This window comes from Lathyrus oleraceus, chromosome 7, assembly GCF_024323335.1.
Source record: "Lathyrus oleraceus cultivar Zhongwan6 chromosome 7, CAAS_Psat_ZW6_1.0, whole genome shotgun sequence".
Lineage (NCBI taxonomy): Eukaryota > Viridiplantae > Streptophyta > Magnoliopsida > Fabales > Fabaceae > Lathyrus > Lathyrus oleraceus.
Genome location: NC_066585.1, coordinates 414,805,438 through 414,819,559, shown reverse-complemented (window position 1 = coordinate 414,819,559; position 14,122 = coordinate 414,805,438). Strand labels below are relative to the sequence as shown.

General features: G+C 31.8%; 1 protein-coding gene across 6 annotated transcripts; it reads left to right on the top strand.

Moving 5' to 3' along the window:
- Positions 1 to 6,021: 6,021 nt before the first annotated feature.
- LOC127100305 (uncharacterized) lies at positions 6,022 to 13,901 on the top strand. Of its 6 annotated transcripts, none has more exons than XR_007794397.1 (7): positions 6,022 to 6,247; positions 6,596 to 6,723; positions 7,613 to 7,978; positions 9,037 to 9,286; positions 9,408 to 9,509; positions 11,905 to 12,000; positions 13,067 to 13,901. XR_007794397.1 is itself a non-coding variant. In XM_051037444.1 (5 exons), the coding sequence occupies exons 1-5, from the start codon at positions 6,136 to 6,138 to the stop codon at positions 8,725 to 8,727; spliced, it is 711 nt and encodes a 236-aa protein (XP_050893401.1). In that variant the 5' UTR covers positions 6,022 to 6,135; the 3' UTR covers positions 8,728 to 8,995. The 6 variants fall into 6 exon arrangements, 2 of the variants coding, with proteins under 2 accessions (XP_050893401.1, XP_050893399.1); XR_007794398.1 differs by having other exon boundaries at positions 9,037 to 9,322; XR_007794400.1 differs by lacking the exon at positions 11,905 to 12,000.
- Positions 13,902 to 14,122: the final 221 nt, after the last annotated feature.

The following is a 14,122-nucleotide window of genomic DNA, read 5'->3' as shown; positions in this document are numbered from 1 at the left end:
AATCTCCATCGTTTCAAGAATTTGCTTCAAGAAATCGCTTCAAGAAATCAGTACCATCTTTTTGAGATCGAATATTACTTCTCCTTGGTTTCCATGTTCATCATTTTAGGACGCCTAATGAATAGTCCTTCTTGTGAACCAAGAGTTGTTTGGCTTGTACCCAAACATTTAATTCGCTTTATTTTTGGTTATGACAGGAGTGGGTATGCCTAGTTTCCTCCACATCCTAGTTAATACCTCTTTCACACTTTGGTTCAGAGTTTATTCCTTCATGGATCCAAGATATTATTCTCCTTTGATCTCGAATTGTTTGATTCCCTAGCAAGTGATACATTCTTCCTTGCGCTCAACAATACTTTCTTGTGGGTCTCATACTTATCCTTTTAGGACGCCTAATGAACAATCCTCCTTGTGAACCCAGAGTTGTTTGTGTTATGCAATCGAACACTTAATTCAATTTTTTTGGTCGTTCCACTAGTGTTGTAAGCCATCACTTGTTGGTTCATAACAATTTTTCTCTTGGGTTCGAAGCTAGTTATATTTGTAAGTTCCCTTAAACCATTCTGTTGGTGTAAGTTATAATTTTCATCACTTTGAATCTCTTTCTTTGTTCTCGTAGTTCCGAACTACGATTGCTCTGACTTTTTCATTGCACAATGAGAATATGTAGGCACGATAATACGAATCCTTGGCGAGCATACTTCTAATTATTCCTCTTCCGCCTTAGGGCACCGCTCCTATCTTTCTTGATCCAGTATCTACCTTCGATCATCAATCGTTCACCGAGTGACATATTATTCCTTTGACATCGAAATACACTCTCTTTGGAATTCCATATACATCCTTTTAGGACGCCTAATGAATAGTCTGCTTTCGTACCTAGAGTTATTTGGCTTATTGCCAGACATTTAATTCCTTCTTTTGGCTACTATGCTTCTTTTCCTCTATGGTACAAATCCCATTTCTCTTATGGATTTCAATATACCTTGACTTTTGGTTTAAAACGATACTTCTTCAGTCACTTATCATCAAATATTAATTCTGTGACTTCGGTCACTTCACTCCTTTCACCTTCATGATGCATTCATATTCTACCTTCATTCACTCCATGTGATATATCAGTTATCTTTGAGCCAAATACACTATCTCTTTGTGCTCCATCTTATATTCCTTTGTGATTCGAGAGGTGTTTGTGTTGTGAAACCAAACATATAATTCAATCTTTTTCGGTTGTTCCAATACAGTGTTGTAGGCCCTCACTTGTTGGTCCATACCAGTTTTACTCTTGGGTTCATATTCTCACCCCTTGTTGGAGTTCAAACAAAATTATCATTTGGTTCAGACCATATTTCGATCACAAATTCTTTTCATCTTCCACCATTAGTTCTATGATCTATGGAGCTCTGAATTCCTCATTGCACTATGAGGATACGTAGGAATGAGGGTCCTAATCCTCACTGAGCATTTTATCTATTTCTTTTCCTTTCCCATCCTCTTACGAATAGTCTTTGACCTATTAGAGAGAGAACAATCAAAACGGTTCCCATGGAGTACCATGGATGTTTGGGGTGCTAATACCTCCCCTTTGCATAACCGACTTCCTTACCCAGTATATCTTTTTCCCCACGGGTTTTATCAATGTTTTCCCTTTCTTTCTAGAATAAATAAAGTTCGATGGCGACTCTGTTGTATGTTGGAACGTGCGATATACTCGGGTATATTTTCACTAGCTTTAAATGTGAAAGCTCTATTTATTTTTGAAGGTTCGGTTGTTAATCACGTGTAAAAGCTCCAAGTGTTGTTGAAGGTTTATGGGTGATCTTGTAAATCAAGTTTGATTTTAGTGCAACTCTCTATGAGTGTAACTTTCTGTTAAATGTATTTTGTATGATGTCAAAACTAGGATACTTTACCTTTTATGTATATTGGACAATATCTTTTGAGTCTAAGTGTGCATCTTAGTATTAGGAAGCATAACAACATGTTGGAAAAGGTTTAGGAAAGGTTTCATGCATCAAAAACTAGTTTTTATGTGAAAAATAGTTTATGTATCGACCCATACATGCTATAGATCGACACATAGAAGAAACATTTTTTACAGGTCGACACAAATGAGCTTCAGGTCGGCATATGTAACTCATTTTTAAAGTCTGTAGCTTCTATTGGATGTGCCGCCTCCATAGACCGACGCATGACCTATACAGGTTGACATATGTATCAAACAGGTTAACACATAACTTACATAGGTAGACATATGCATTAAAAATCTTGAAAACTTGCATTCCCTTTTAAATCTTTTCCATTCCTTTTTGCCTCCAACTTGCACAAACACATATATATACTTCATGCATGCATCATTTCTAGTAAGGTCCTAGAGTAATTCTACATGAAATTGAGATTTCAAAGAGTTCTCATCATCTTCAACCTCATTCTATGCATACACATAAACAAAGTACACATAATCATTCTTTGTTTGGGTGCCATCTAGAATAGGTTGATAACGTCCAATTTAGGTTATTGAATTGTAAATTGGATTGAGATTGTATTTGAAGATCAACAAAAATATATAAATTTCCAAATGAAATCGATCGCACACAAAGTGTTCGATAATTTGATTCAATAGTATTTTTGTCTATTTTTCATCAGGAATAGTGTCTACTTTTTGCATTGCATTCAATTGATTGTGATTAAAAGTGTTGTGATTAATTTGTTGTCATTATCATCACTTTGATTCAATATATGCATATCCGAGTTTTTCGATAGTGGTTCGGTTAGACGATTCGATCCGGGTCACTTTTGTGTGCCATAAAAATTTTAAAACAATTTTCTTCAATTTTTTAACTTTGGATCTATTCATCCCCCTCTAGATCGTTTCCTATCGTCTAACAAGGGGTATCACGAGCTCCGGTTAATTTCGTGCTTCAATATTGACTTATTAGAAGATGACTACTGAACCTAAAGGGGTGTACAATAGAGCATTCAATTTTACCGGTGAAAAATATGGGTATTGGAAAGCTTGTAGGAATATACATATCAAATCGGTTGATAAAGGTGTTTGGGACGTCATCATCAATGATTCTAATCAAATTACAAATTACGAAACCGGAAGTACAATGGAATGATAATGATAAGAGATTATGGTCACATGATTGAAAAACACAAAATATTTTCATATTTGCACTTGGTGTTGATGAATATTAGCGTATTTTTCATTGTGAAACAATCAAAGCTATGTGGGATGCATTAGAATTTGCCCATGAAGGAACTAATGAAGTCAAACAAACTATGATCAATACCTTAAAACAAAAGATTGAACTACTTCGCATGAAGCATGGTGATAGAGTAAAACCATTTGTTTTATTTTTTTATTAGGTCATTAAACATAGCGTCCACCACCAACGACAGTACGTATGCATTTGATTTATTTTATTTTAAATAATTCATCTATTGAAATACTAACGGCGCATTTGGCCGACGCTATTGTTGGTGCGAAATCTTTTTCGTTTCCCCTACCGATTTCATTTGTCTTTTTTTTTAATAGTTTAAAATAATTATTTATTTTTAAATATTAGCGGTGGAAAGAAAATAATTTCCTTCTCAAATTCATTTGCCTCTTTTTTTTTATTGTTTTAAATAATTATTTATTTATTTTTATAAATGGTGGTTAAAGTCGACGCTAACTATATATTTCTTTTATATTAGTGGCGATTCTAGACGACGCCATAGTTTATGCAAATTTTTGTTTTATTTCTCTCCACAAGTCTCACCATTCATAGTAACAATAAAAATGTTTTAAAACTATCTATTAAAAACAAATTAAAAACTTAACTTAAATTCATAAAATAAAATTTATAAATTAATAAATAAAAACCAATACTATATTAAATTCAAAAATATAAAATAAAATCAATATTATAAATTAATAAAATAAAATAAATATTTCACTAAATTAATAAAATAAAACTAAAACAAAATTAAAATCTAATTGATAAAATAAAACCAAAATTATATATTAATAAAATCAAATTAAATTAGAACTAAATTAAAAAAATAAAATTAAGTAAAACTAAAGCTATAAATTCATAATAAAGTAAAATACTAACAAGAGAAAAAAAAACTAATGATAAAGAAGAAAAACACTAAACCTTAGTCTCAATCTTTCAGTCTCACAATCTTCCAGCTCTCAAACACGACCCCTAATCTCTCAATCTCTCATCTCTCAAACACGAACCATAATTTTTCTCCTTCATTCATCTGATTTTATTTATGTTTCGTTAGATTATGGCGAGCACGGGCACAATCTCCTAACTTCATCTTTCATTCTCCATTGTTTTGGGTTAATGGAAATCACTCATACAGACACAATTCATAATCATTTACCCTTCATTCATCTAATTTTGTTTATGTTTCGTTAGATTGTGGGGAGGATTGACACAGTCTCCTAACTCCATCTCTTAATCTCCATCGTTTCAAGAAATTGCTTCAAGTAATCAGTACCATCTTTTTGAGATCGAATATTACTTCTCCTTGGTTCCCATGTTCACAATTTTAGGAAGCCTAATGAATAGTCCTCCTTGTGAACCAAGAGTTGTTTGGCTTATACCCAAACATTTAATTCGCTTTGTTTTTGGTTATGACAAGAGTGTGTATGCTTAATTTCCTCCACATCCTAGTTAATACCTCTTTCGCACTTCGGTTCAGAGTTTATTCCTTAATGGTTCTAATCAAATTACAAATTACAAAATTGGAAGTACAATGGAATGATAATGATAAGAGATTATGGTCACATGATTGGAAGACACAAAATATTCTCATATTCGCACTTGGTGATGATAAATATTAGCGTATTTTCCATTGTGAAATAGTCAAAGCTATGTGAGATGCATTAGAAGTTGCCCATGAGGGAACTAATGAAGTCAAACAAACTAGAATCAATACCTTAAATCAAAAGTTTGAACTATTTCGCATGAAGCATAGTCATAGAGTAAAACCATTTGTTTTATTTTTTTATTAGGTCATTAAACATAGCGTCCACCACCAAAGACACTACATATGTAGTTGATTTATTTTATATTAAATAATTCATTTATTGAAATACTAACGGCGCCTTTGGCCGCCGCTATTGTTGGTGTGAATTTTTTTTTATTTCCCCACCAATTTCATTTCTTTCCTTTTTTTTATTATTTTAAATAATTATTTATTTTTAAATATTAGCGGCGAGTAAGACCAACATTATAATGTTGGTGGGAAAAAAATTTAATTTCCTTCTCCAATTCATTTGCCTCCTTTTTTTAATTATTTTAAATAATTATTCATTTGCCTCCTTTTTTTATTATTTTAAATAATTATTTATTTTTATAAGCGGTGGTTAAGATCGACGCTAGCTATATTTTATTATTATTATTATTATTATTATTATTTATATTAGAGGCGATTCTATATATTATTATTTTTTATATTAGTGGCGATTCTAGACGACACCATAGTTGATGATGCAAATTTTTGTTTATTTCTCTCCAAAAGTCTCCCCATTTATAATGACAATAAAAATATATAAATTCAAACTATCTATTAAAAAAACAAATTAAACTATAAATTAAAACTTCACTTAAATTCATAAAATAAAATTTATAAATTAATAATTTAAAACCAATACTATATTAAAGTCAAAATTTTAAAATAAAATCAATATTATAATTTAATAAAATAAAATATTTTTTTACTAAATTCATTAATAAAACAAAACTAAAACAAAATTAAAATCTAATTGATAAATTAAAACCACTATTTTAAAGTCAAAAATATAAAATAAAATCAATATTATAAATTAATAAAATAAAATAAAAATTTCACTAAATTAATAAAACAAAACTAAAACAAAATTAAAATCTAATTAATAAAATAAAACCAAAATTATATATTAATAAAATCAAACTAACTAAATTAAAAAAAAAAATTAAGTAAAACTAAAGTTATAAATTAATAATAAAGTAAAATACAAACAAAAGAATAAAACTAATGATGAAGAAGAAAAACGCTAAACCTTAGTCTCAATCTTTCAATGTCGCAATCTTCCAGCTCTCAAACACGACCCCTCGTCTCTCAAACTCGAACCATAATTTTTCTCCTTCATTCATGTCATTTTGTTTATGTTTCGTTAGATTATGGCGTGCACGGGCACAATCTTCTAACTTCAGCTCTCATTCTCCATTGTTTTGGGTTTATGGAAATCACTCATTCAGAGACAGTTCGTAATCATTTACCCTTCATTCATCTAATTTAATTTTGTTTATGTTTCGTTAGATTGTGGGGAGCATTGACACAGTCTCCTAACTTCATCTCTCAATCTCCATCGTTTCAAGAAATTGCTTCAAGAAATTGCTTCAAGAAATCGCTTCAAGAAATTGCTTCAAGAAATCGCTTCAAGAAATCATTTACCCTTCATTCATCTAATTTTTATTCATTCATCTAATTTTGTTTATGTTTCGTTAGATTGTGGGGAGCACAGACACAGTCTCGTAACTTTATCTTTCAATCTCCATCGTTTCAAGGAATCGCTTCAAGAAATCGCTTATACTCATTTCTTTCGTTTCAGGAAATTTCTTCAAGAAATCGCTTCAAGAAATCGGTGAAAGAAGGAAATCGCTTCAAGAAATCCTTGAAAGAAGGAAATCGCTTCAATGTTCGGTTGCCATTCTCTTCATCAAAGAAATCAATTTTCAGGTTTCAATCTTTGTTTCTTCTCTCCCTCTGTTGTTGTTTTGATTTGTCTTTTCGATTCGTCGTTAAGATTTGTCTTTTCGGTTGGTATTTTTGATTTCCTTTTAGTTAAGTTATTTTGGACTGTGAAGTACTTTGAAATTTCTCAATCGTGTTTTTTTCTGCCTTAGGTGTTTTGTTGGTGCTCTGATGAAACCAAGCTTACCAGATTAGCTTTCGGACCTTCTTACCAGTTATTCTTCAGTTTCCTATTTGCCTAATATTTTGTTTTTGATGATGATGTGTGTATTGTGTTTTTTGTGAAACATGGATTTGATTAAGTGTCAAGGTGAACGACTAATATTGTGTGTTTGTGTTAGATTTAATTTAACTTAATTGATAGTAAGGCGAGTGAGGTATGGCGATTTTTGTAAAGTGCACGTGTGATTGTTGGTCGAGAGAGAAAATGTGTAAACTAAACAGAAAGAGTGAGTGTGAGTGTTGGTCGATTTATGAAATAACATGAAAAATATTAATCCATAACTTTTTTTAATCGATATATTCGTTATGTAATTTTAGCTTTTTTTTTTTGGTTTATTATGAATCAATAGGAAAACGTTATGTTCTTTGTTCAACTATCATGGCCCATTGATGGTTTCAATGCATACATCTCAGACAACAGGGATTTTTGTGTTTCCATTTGTCAAACTACAGAGGAAGTGAATAATTTGATTTTGTGATAATTTACAAATAGATTTGTGTAGGAAAACATTCTGTTCTTTGTTCAACTATCATGGCCCATTGATGGTGTCAATGCATACATCTCAGACAACAGTGATGCATTCTTGATAAAGTCAATCATGTAAAAAAGAGTTGTTTATAGGTTATGCCTGACACGACTTATGCCACTCAGGGCTCTAGCTATAAACAAATCCCGCATGACGCATGAAAAATCTATTTCAAGAAACAGAAGCACCACTTCTAGAACGCATCAAAGAACGCAGACACCACCAATTCAGACGACCAAAGCAGCAGCACCGCCTCAGACAACCAAAGCAGCATCACCGTCTCAGACAATCGAAGCAGCACCATCGAATTTTAAGCAATGCACATTCGTGCCTACCACGGGAGTGACTCAACATGTTTTGCCAGGTCCAGCTCTCCATCACACCACGATGGTAGAAGAGGCGGGAGACCAAACAGTTTCTGATGAGGAAGAGGAGGTGGAACAAGCATTTTTTGATAGGCAAAGGGAGATGATTAAAATTGTAGACTATGGGTAAGAAAATTAGTAGTTTACGCATATTTTTTGAAGTTCTCTGTTTTTTGGCTGACATGCTTATGTTTACAAGTTGAAGCTTTATATACCTTTTCTTATGCCATCCTTTTTTTTAGTTTGTCATACTGTATCCCTTGAATCTTAATATCATGTGGTGTTATACTTTCCTTTTCGTGAGTTAACTTCATTTGGAGCAGATCTTGTTGGAGCATATATGATATTGCTATGTTGATTTAGAGTTTGATGAGTTTTTTCCTAGATACCCTGGTTTGTTGGCAGTTTGATTAGTGTCAATACCATTTATTTGTTTTTCAAAACTGCTATGATACTGATTTGTCTCATCAACTGTCTGGTCCCGTATATAATCCTTGTTTTATTGTCGTGGCTATCGATGCATACAATTTGAAGTGTTTTTTGCACGTTGCAATTGTTACACCCTACTCTAAAAATGGGGATGCTTGTCATAATAGGGCATGAAAATATTCTGCATGCAATTTCTTTCTAGTATGTTTCAATATGTGAATCTATAGCTTACATTGAATCTATTTTCTAGTACCACTACTACCATGCATTAATAGCAGATGTAGAGGATCCAAATTCACAATTTTTTTAAAGTTAAATAATATTTGTTATATTGTTTTATGTCTTTACATATCAAACTTTCTATCACTTGAAGTATTTGTTAATGATAGTTGTGTGTTTGTAGGAAATTAAAAATCAAAAAAGAATTGTTAAAGATGAGAGAGTAAAATGATGAGAGAGTAAAATGATGAGAGAGATAGGAACAAAAAGGGAGCAGGATGGAGGGCTGTAGAGAAATGGCAGCAGATGATCCAATTCCGTGTTTGTAGGTTACATCTTAGTGATGGTGTTGCTGCAATTATTAGAAAAGTTGTAGTAAAATCATGCGGTATAGTGAGCTTAAAATACACGATAGATCAAAATAGAGAGATGAATATTTTAACATGTTTAAAGTAATACATGTAATTTCTTTTTTAGTAGTTTAATGATAATGTATATTTTTTAAAGTTTAATCAATAGTGTTTCTTTTTTGTCAGTCTCTTGTTTGGTGGGAGCCGTGTGATGACGCCAAAATAAAATATGAGTTTGAGAAACAATGTGGTAAAAGAATAAATGGTGTATTTTATAAGATTAGGAAAAAGATGATAAGACTGCCTTTGATGGGTGAAAATGTATGGTAGTATCTTGTTGACGGGTGGTAAAAAGCAGATTTCAAAAAGCTCTCCCAACAAAATAAGAATAACCGAGCATCAAGCAGAGGTGGGCGGTCAATACCCCAATACCACGGTACATAGAATTTATCATGACGTTGCTTTTGAGTTGGTGTGTATTATATTTATAATTACGACGCGTTAGGATATTTATATCTGATATTCATTGTAACCATATATGTTGTTTTTATTTATAGGAGAAGAAGTTAAATCAACCGTCCAATCCTGACGAACTCTTTATGGCCACTCATAAAAAGAAGGATGGGCAGTGGGTTGACCGTCGTGCAGAGAAAACACATGTAAGTCCTTTCTTCTTTTAGAAGACATTAGTTTGTGGAAGTGAAGTATTTATGGGATGATCATTGAATATGGGAATGGATATAGTTGCATGTGTCATGAAAATTGGCCATTGGTTTCTTTACACTTGAAAATTAACTGATTACAAATGTGAAAGGGAGAGAAATCGATGGCTTTGGTTTCTTTACAAAAATAAAAAGTACTCTAAGGCTCGAAAATAATTATTTTAATCTATCACTGTTTTCTGTTTTCTACCATTCAAAAGGAAAAAAAAATAAAAAAATGGTGAGAATGTATAAATAAAATGTATCATATTTATTATTTGATATATGGTTGTCAATCAAGTTTATAATATATAAGGCATGTTTTATAATGATCCTTCTGGATCAAAAATATTTGAATGTTTTTATCTCAAAAGCTTCATTTTGCAGCTTATTAGATATAACCAAATCTTCAAGGATCATGAAATTTTTTATGTCTGATGTTCTACTTTTTGTAACTGATTTGGTTTTTCTTCATTTTGTTGACTTAAATTTTTGCTTTATTTTACTGATTTGCATTTAATCGTATTGAACTTCAACAAATGTAATTATCTACTATGTCAGTCATCTTTTATATGGTATTCATAACCGGTTACCGTTGAAAATTTATTACATTTTAAATGCTTAATAACTAACTAAATTTATTTAATTGCAATTCTAATATTTTTGGTTGGTGAATTAGGGATGAACCTAGCATACTGTAATAAAGTTTTGTAGCACAAGTTAGGACTATAATAGTTAATCTTGAAAATTTCAACAACTGTAACATATCAAAGCCAATATATATATGTACTTACTTTATATTATATATATCAAACTCAACATGATCCAAATACCAAGCCAATATAACAATACACACAATTAACACTTATATATCACCAAAACCAGAAGCCTTATGATATAAGATAGAACATGATAAATTAGTAAATATTTATCTGATTATATGATAAGTGCGAACACACATTAGGTCATATTGAGTTGTAACAATGTGTTTTCTCATAGAAAATAATTATTTGACGTTTTTATGTAGAAAATGGATCGAAGTTGGATGCATGCTAGAGTAAACTCCAATAGGTATGGTTTGAAAGATGGATTTTTTAATGGAGTTGACGATTTTGTCAATAAAGCCATGAATCAACCACAAGTTTTAAACAAGGGAAGGATAAGGTGTCGTGTAAAATGTGTCTGCATTCTTTTGAAGACGCCTAGTGAAATTAGACATCACTTGTACACAGATGTTTTTTTGCCCAACTATTATACATGATTTGATCATGGAGAAGAGAATCAGATTGATGGTCATTCTAGTAGTGGCGAGAATGCTGGTGGGGATAATTTGAGTGATGCTATTAGGCCATTTGTTAATGTCCCCAATGTAAATGCTAATATGGAAAACGAAACAGTTAGCGAGGGTGAGGTACCAAATGAAGAAGCTCAACGATTTTATGATGGATTGATCTCTGGAAACCAATCCATTCATGTGGGAGCTTCTGAATCCAGACTATCTATTTCAATTAAGTTATTGGCTTCCATGTCTAATTGGCATGTTCATCAAAAGGCCATGGATTTTTTCATTCAAATACTTATCGATGTTTGTCCAACAAAATAATGCTTATCTGAAAAGTATTACCAAGTGAAGAATTTGGTGTCTAAGTTAAGATTGGAGGTTGAGAAAATTGATTGTTGTGTGAATGAATGCTTATTATATTTTAAAGAAGATAGAACTTTAACTCAGTGTAGAGTTTGTGGAGCTGCTAGGTATGTTCCTCGAAAGAGTGGAACTTTGTAATGAGATCTCAATTAATGTAGACAATCAATGATTTTCCAACATATGGTATGTTGTCTGGATGAAGGACACAAGATAAATTAACATGCCCTTATTCCATGGACAATATAGATACTTTCACCTTAAAATTTGGTGGAAAATGTTCCTAGTTTGATTGCATTTAATCGTATCGAACTTCAACAAATGTAATTATCTACTATGTCATTCACCTTTTATATGGTATTCTTCACCGGTTACCGTTGAGAATCTATTACATATTAAATGTTCAATAACTAACTAAATTTACTTCATAACAATTCTAATATTTTTAATTTATCAAATAAAAGATTATAACTACAGTTTTACGTTTAGTTGCAGAAAGTGAATTGGTTGGTGAATTAGGTATGACCCTAGCATACTGTAATAAAGTTTTGTAGCACAAGTTAGGACTATACCCCAATACCACGGTACATAGAATTTATCATGACGTTGCTTTTGAATTGGTGTGTATTATATTTATAATTACGACGCGTCAGGATATTTATATCTGATATTCATTGTAACCATATATGTTGTTTTTATTTATACGAGAAGAAGTTAAATCAACCGCCCAATCCTGACGAGCTCTTCATGGCCACCCAGAAAAAGAAGGATGGGAAGTGGGTTGACCGTCATGCAGAGAAAACACATGTAAGTCCTTTCTCGCTTTAGGAGACATTAGTTTAAGGAAGTGAAGTATAGCTGCATGATAAATGAATGTGGGAATGAATATAGTTGCATGATAAATGTGTGATTCAGAGGCAGTGATATAAGTACTAGTTTGAAACATAAGTGAGTGTTAGGTGAGTGTTAGGCAATTAGTCACTGACTAGTAGAGTGTAAAATTAACCACAAGAGAGGGAAATGTTTATTTTGAATATTTCTAATGAAAATAACTAAAGAAATTGACAGCTTGTTTTGTACAAGAAGAAAGGGATTCTGGTGATTTATTGGATTGCAACATCTTTTGAGCTTAACAAATTTGGCTTAGTTCTGATTTCTTGCATTTGGATGCATGTTGTGAACTCATATACTTCATGTATATTTGTTTTTAGTGTAATTGATGAATAGAGCATTTGAAATTTTGCACGGGTAGTTCATTGACCACAGGAACAGAATGCATAGTAGTGTTATTAGGTTATTATGCTTCAATTGTTCTCTTGGATTCACCAACAAAAACTGATTATTCTACTTGGAAACTTGTATTAAGTATGAATAAGTTGACAAAACATTTTTCGTGAAATAGGATTTAAAGATGATATATAAAGATGTCACTGAGATTTGGATAGTATTATGTACACGGGTTTTATGAAACATTATTTAAAGATGTCACTGAGATTTTGGCAATTGTTGAGTTTCATTATGAAATTTGGATATTTTGGTCTCTTTTAACCTATCTTAATCATGAGATTTGGATAATTTGGTGTTTTTCACACATGGGGAGTAGTATCTTTTCTTTTTTGTGATAATTACCATTGAGTCGGTCAATATATGTTTTGATATTTTCTAATAATTGTATTAATCTTTTAAGAGGGAGTTATATGTCATGGCAAGATATTAGCTAAATACTACTTATTGATATAGTTATGAGAGGACATTGGAATATATGAATATTTCTAAGTTGGTTAATTAGTATTAGTTCCCATTTTTCTATTATTCCTCTATAAATTTGATTACTCATTCATATTGACACATTTATCTTATCTTGTACAACAAGATTACATGAATTGTATGACACAAGCCACACAAATAGATAATAATGTGGATGGAGCAGAAAAGCTAAAGAAGCTGTCGGGGGTAAGTCACAAAGCAGGTGTGATGGAGCTGCACAAATAGCGGTCAACATACGATATGGAGTGTCTTACTTGACACAAGTGACAGTTACAAACCACAATAGAGAAGTAGAAAACCAAGCCATTGAAGCTGCTAGAGATAAGACTTCTGCAGCACATGAAGATAATGCATTAGCTGATGTGCATGTAGACGAAGCTAAGGCGGAGACAACAGAGTTGGCAAGGAAATTTGGGGAATTAAAAAAAAAGGTGTTTTCTATGTGGCAGTCGGATCAGGCGGGTCCTTCTACTGCTCCTTTTAGTGTCCTTCAATTGGAATACCATGACTTTAACAACCAGGTTTCCCTATTTTATTGTGCTTGGTTTGATCCAATAAATAATAGTGGCACAAGAGTTATTAATAAATACAATATTGTTGACATTAAGATGAATAAATGATATCATCTATATGGCTCGTTCATTCATCCACAAGAAGCAAAACAAGTGTATTATCTCTCTTATCCAGATATGTGTAGAAACTTGTGTAGATGGTGTGTATCAATCACCATAAAACCAAGGGGTTATATGGAGATATATAACACCGAGATCGATGGATGAAGACAAAATGAATGATGGATGATGAGTCAAAATCAGTTTCTCACATGTTTGTTCTCATTGTGATTCTTCTCATTGTTAAATTATGCATATTTGTTAATGAATTAAGAATAAGAGAGTTGTATTTGATGATTTATGGTTTCTATTTGAATTTTTGATTCATAATTTTCGTCCATGTTTTCGAAGTTCAATATTCTACCTTAGAGTTTATGGTGAAGATTTCTAAATTTTGTTTTTTATTGACAGGAATGATCATTGTAGCTTGATTGATTTACTGCGTGCTTCAATAATCATCATGATAATAATTTCATTGTTCTTCTACATTTTTGTTTGAATATTTATATAAATACTTTTATTTTTTTTCTCACCTAATCAGCAATGACAAC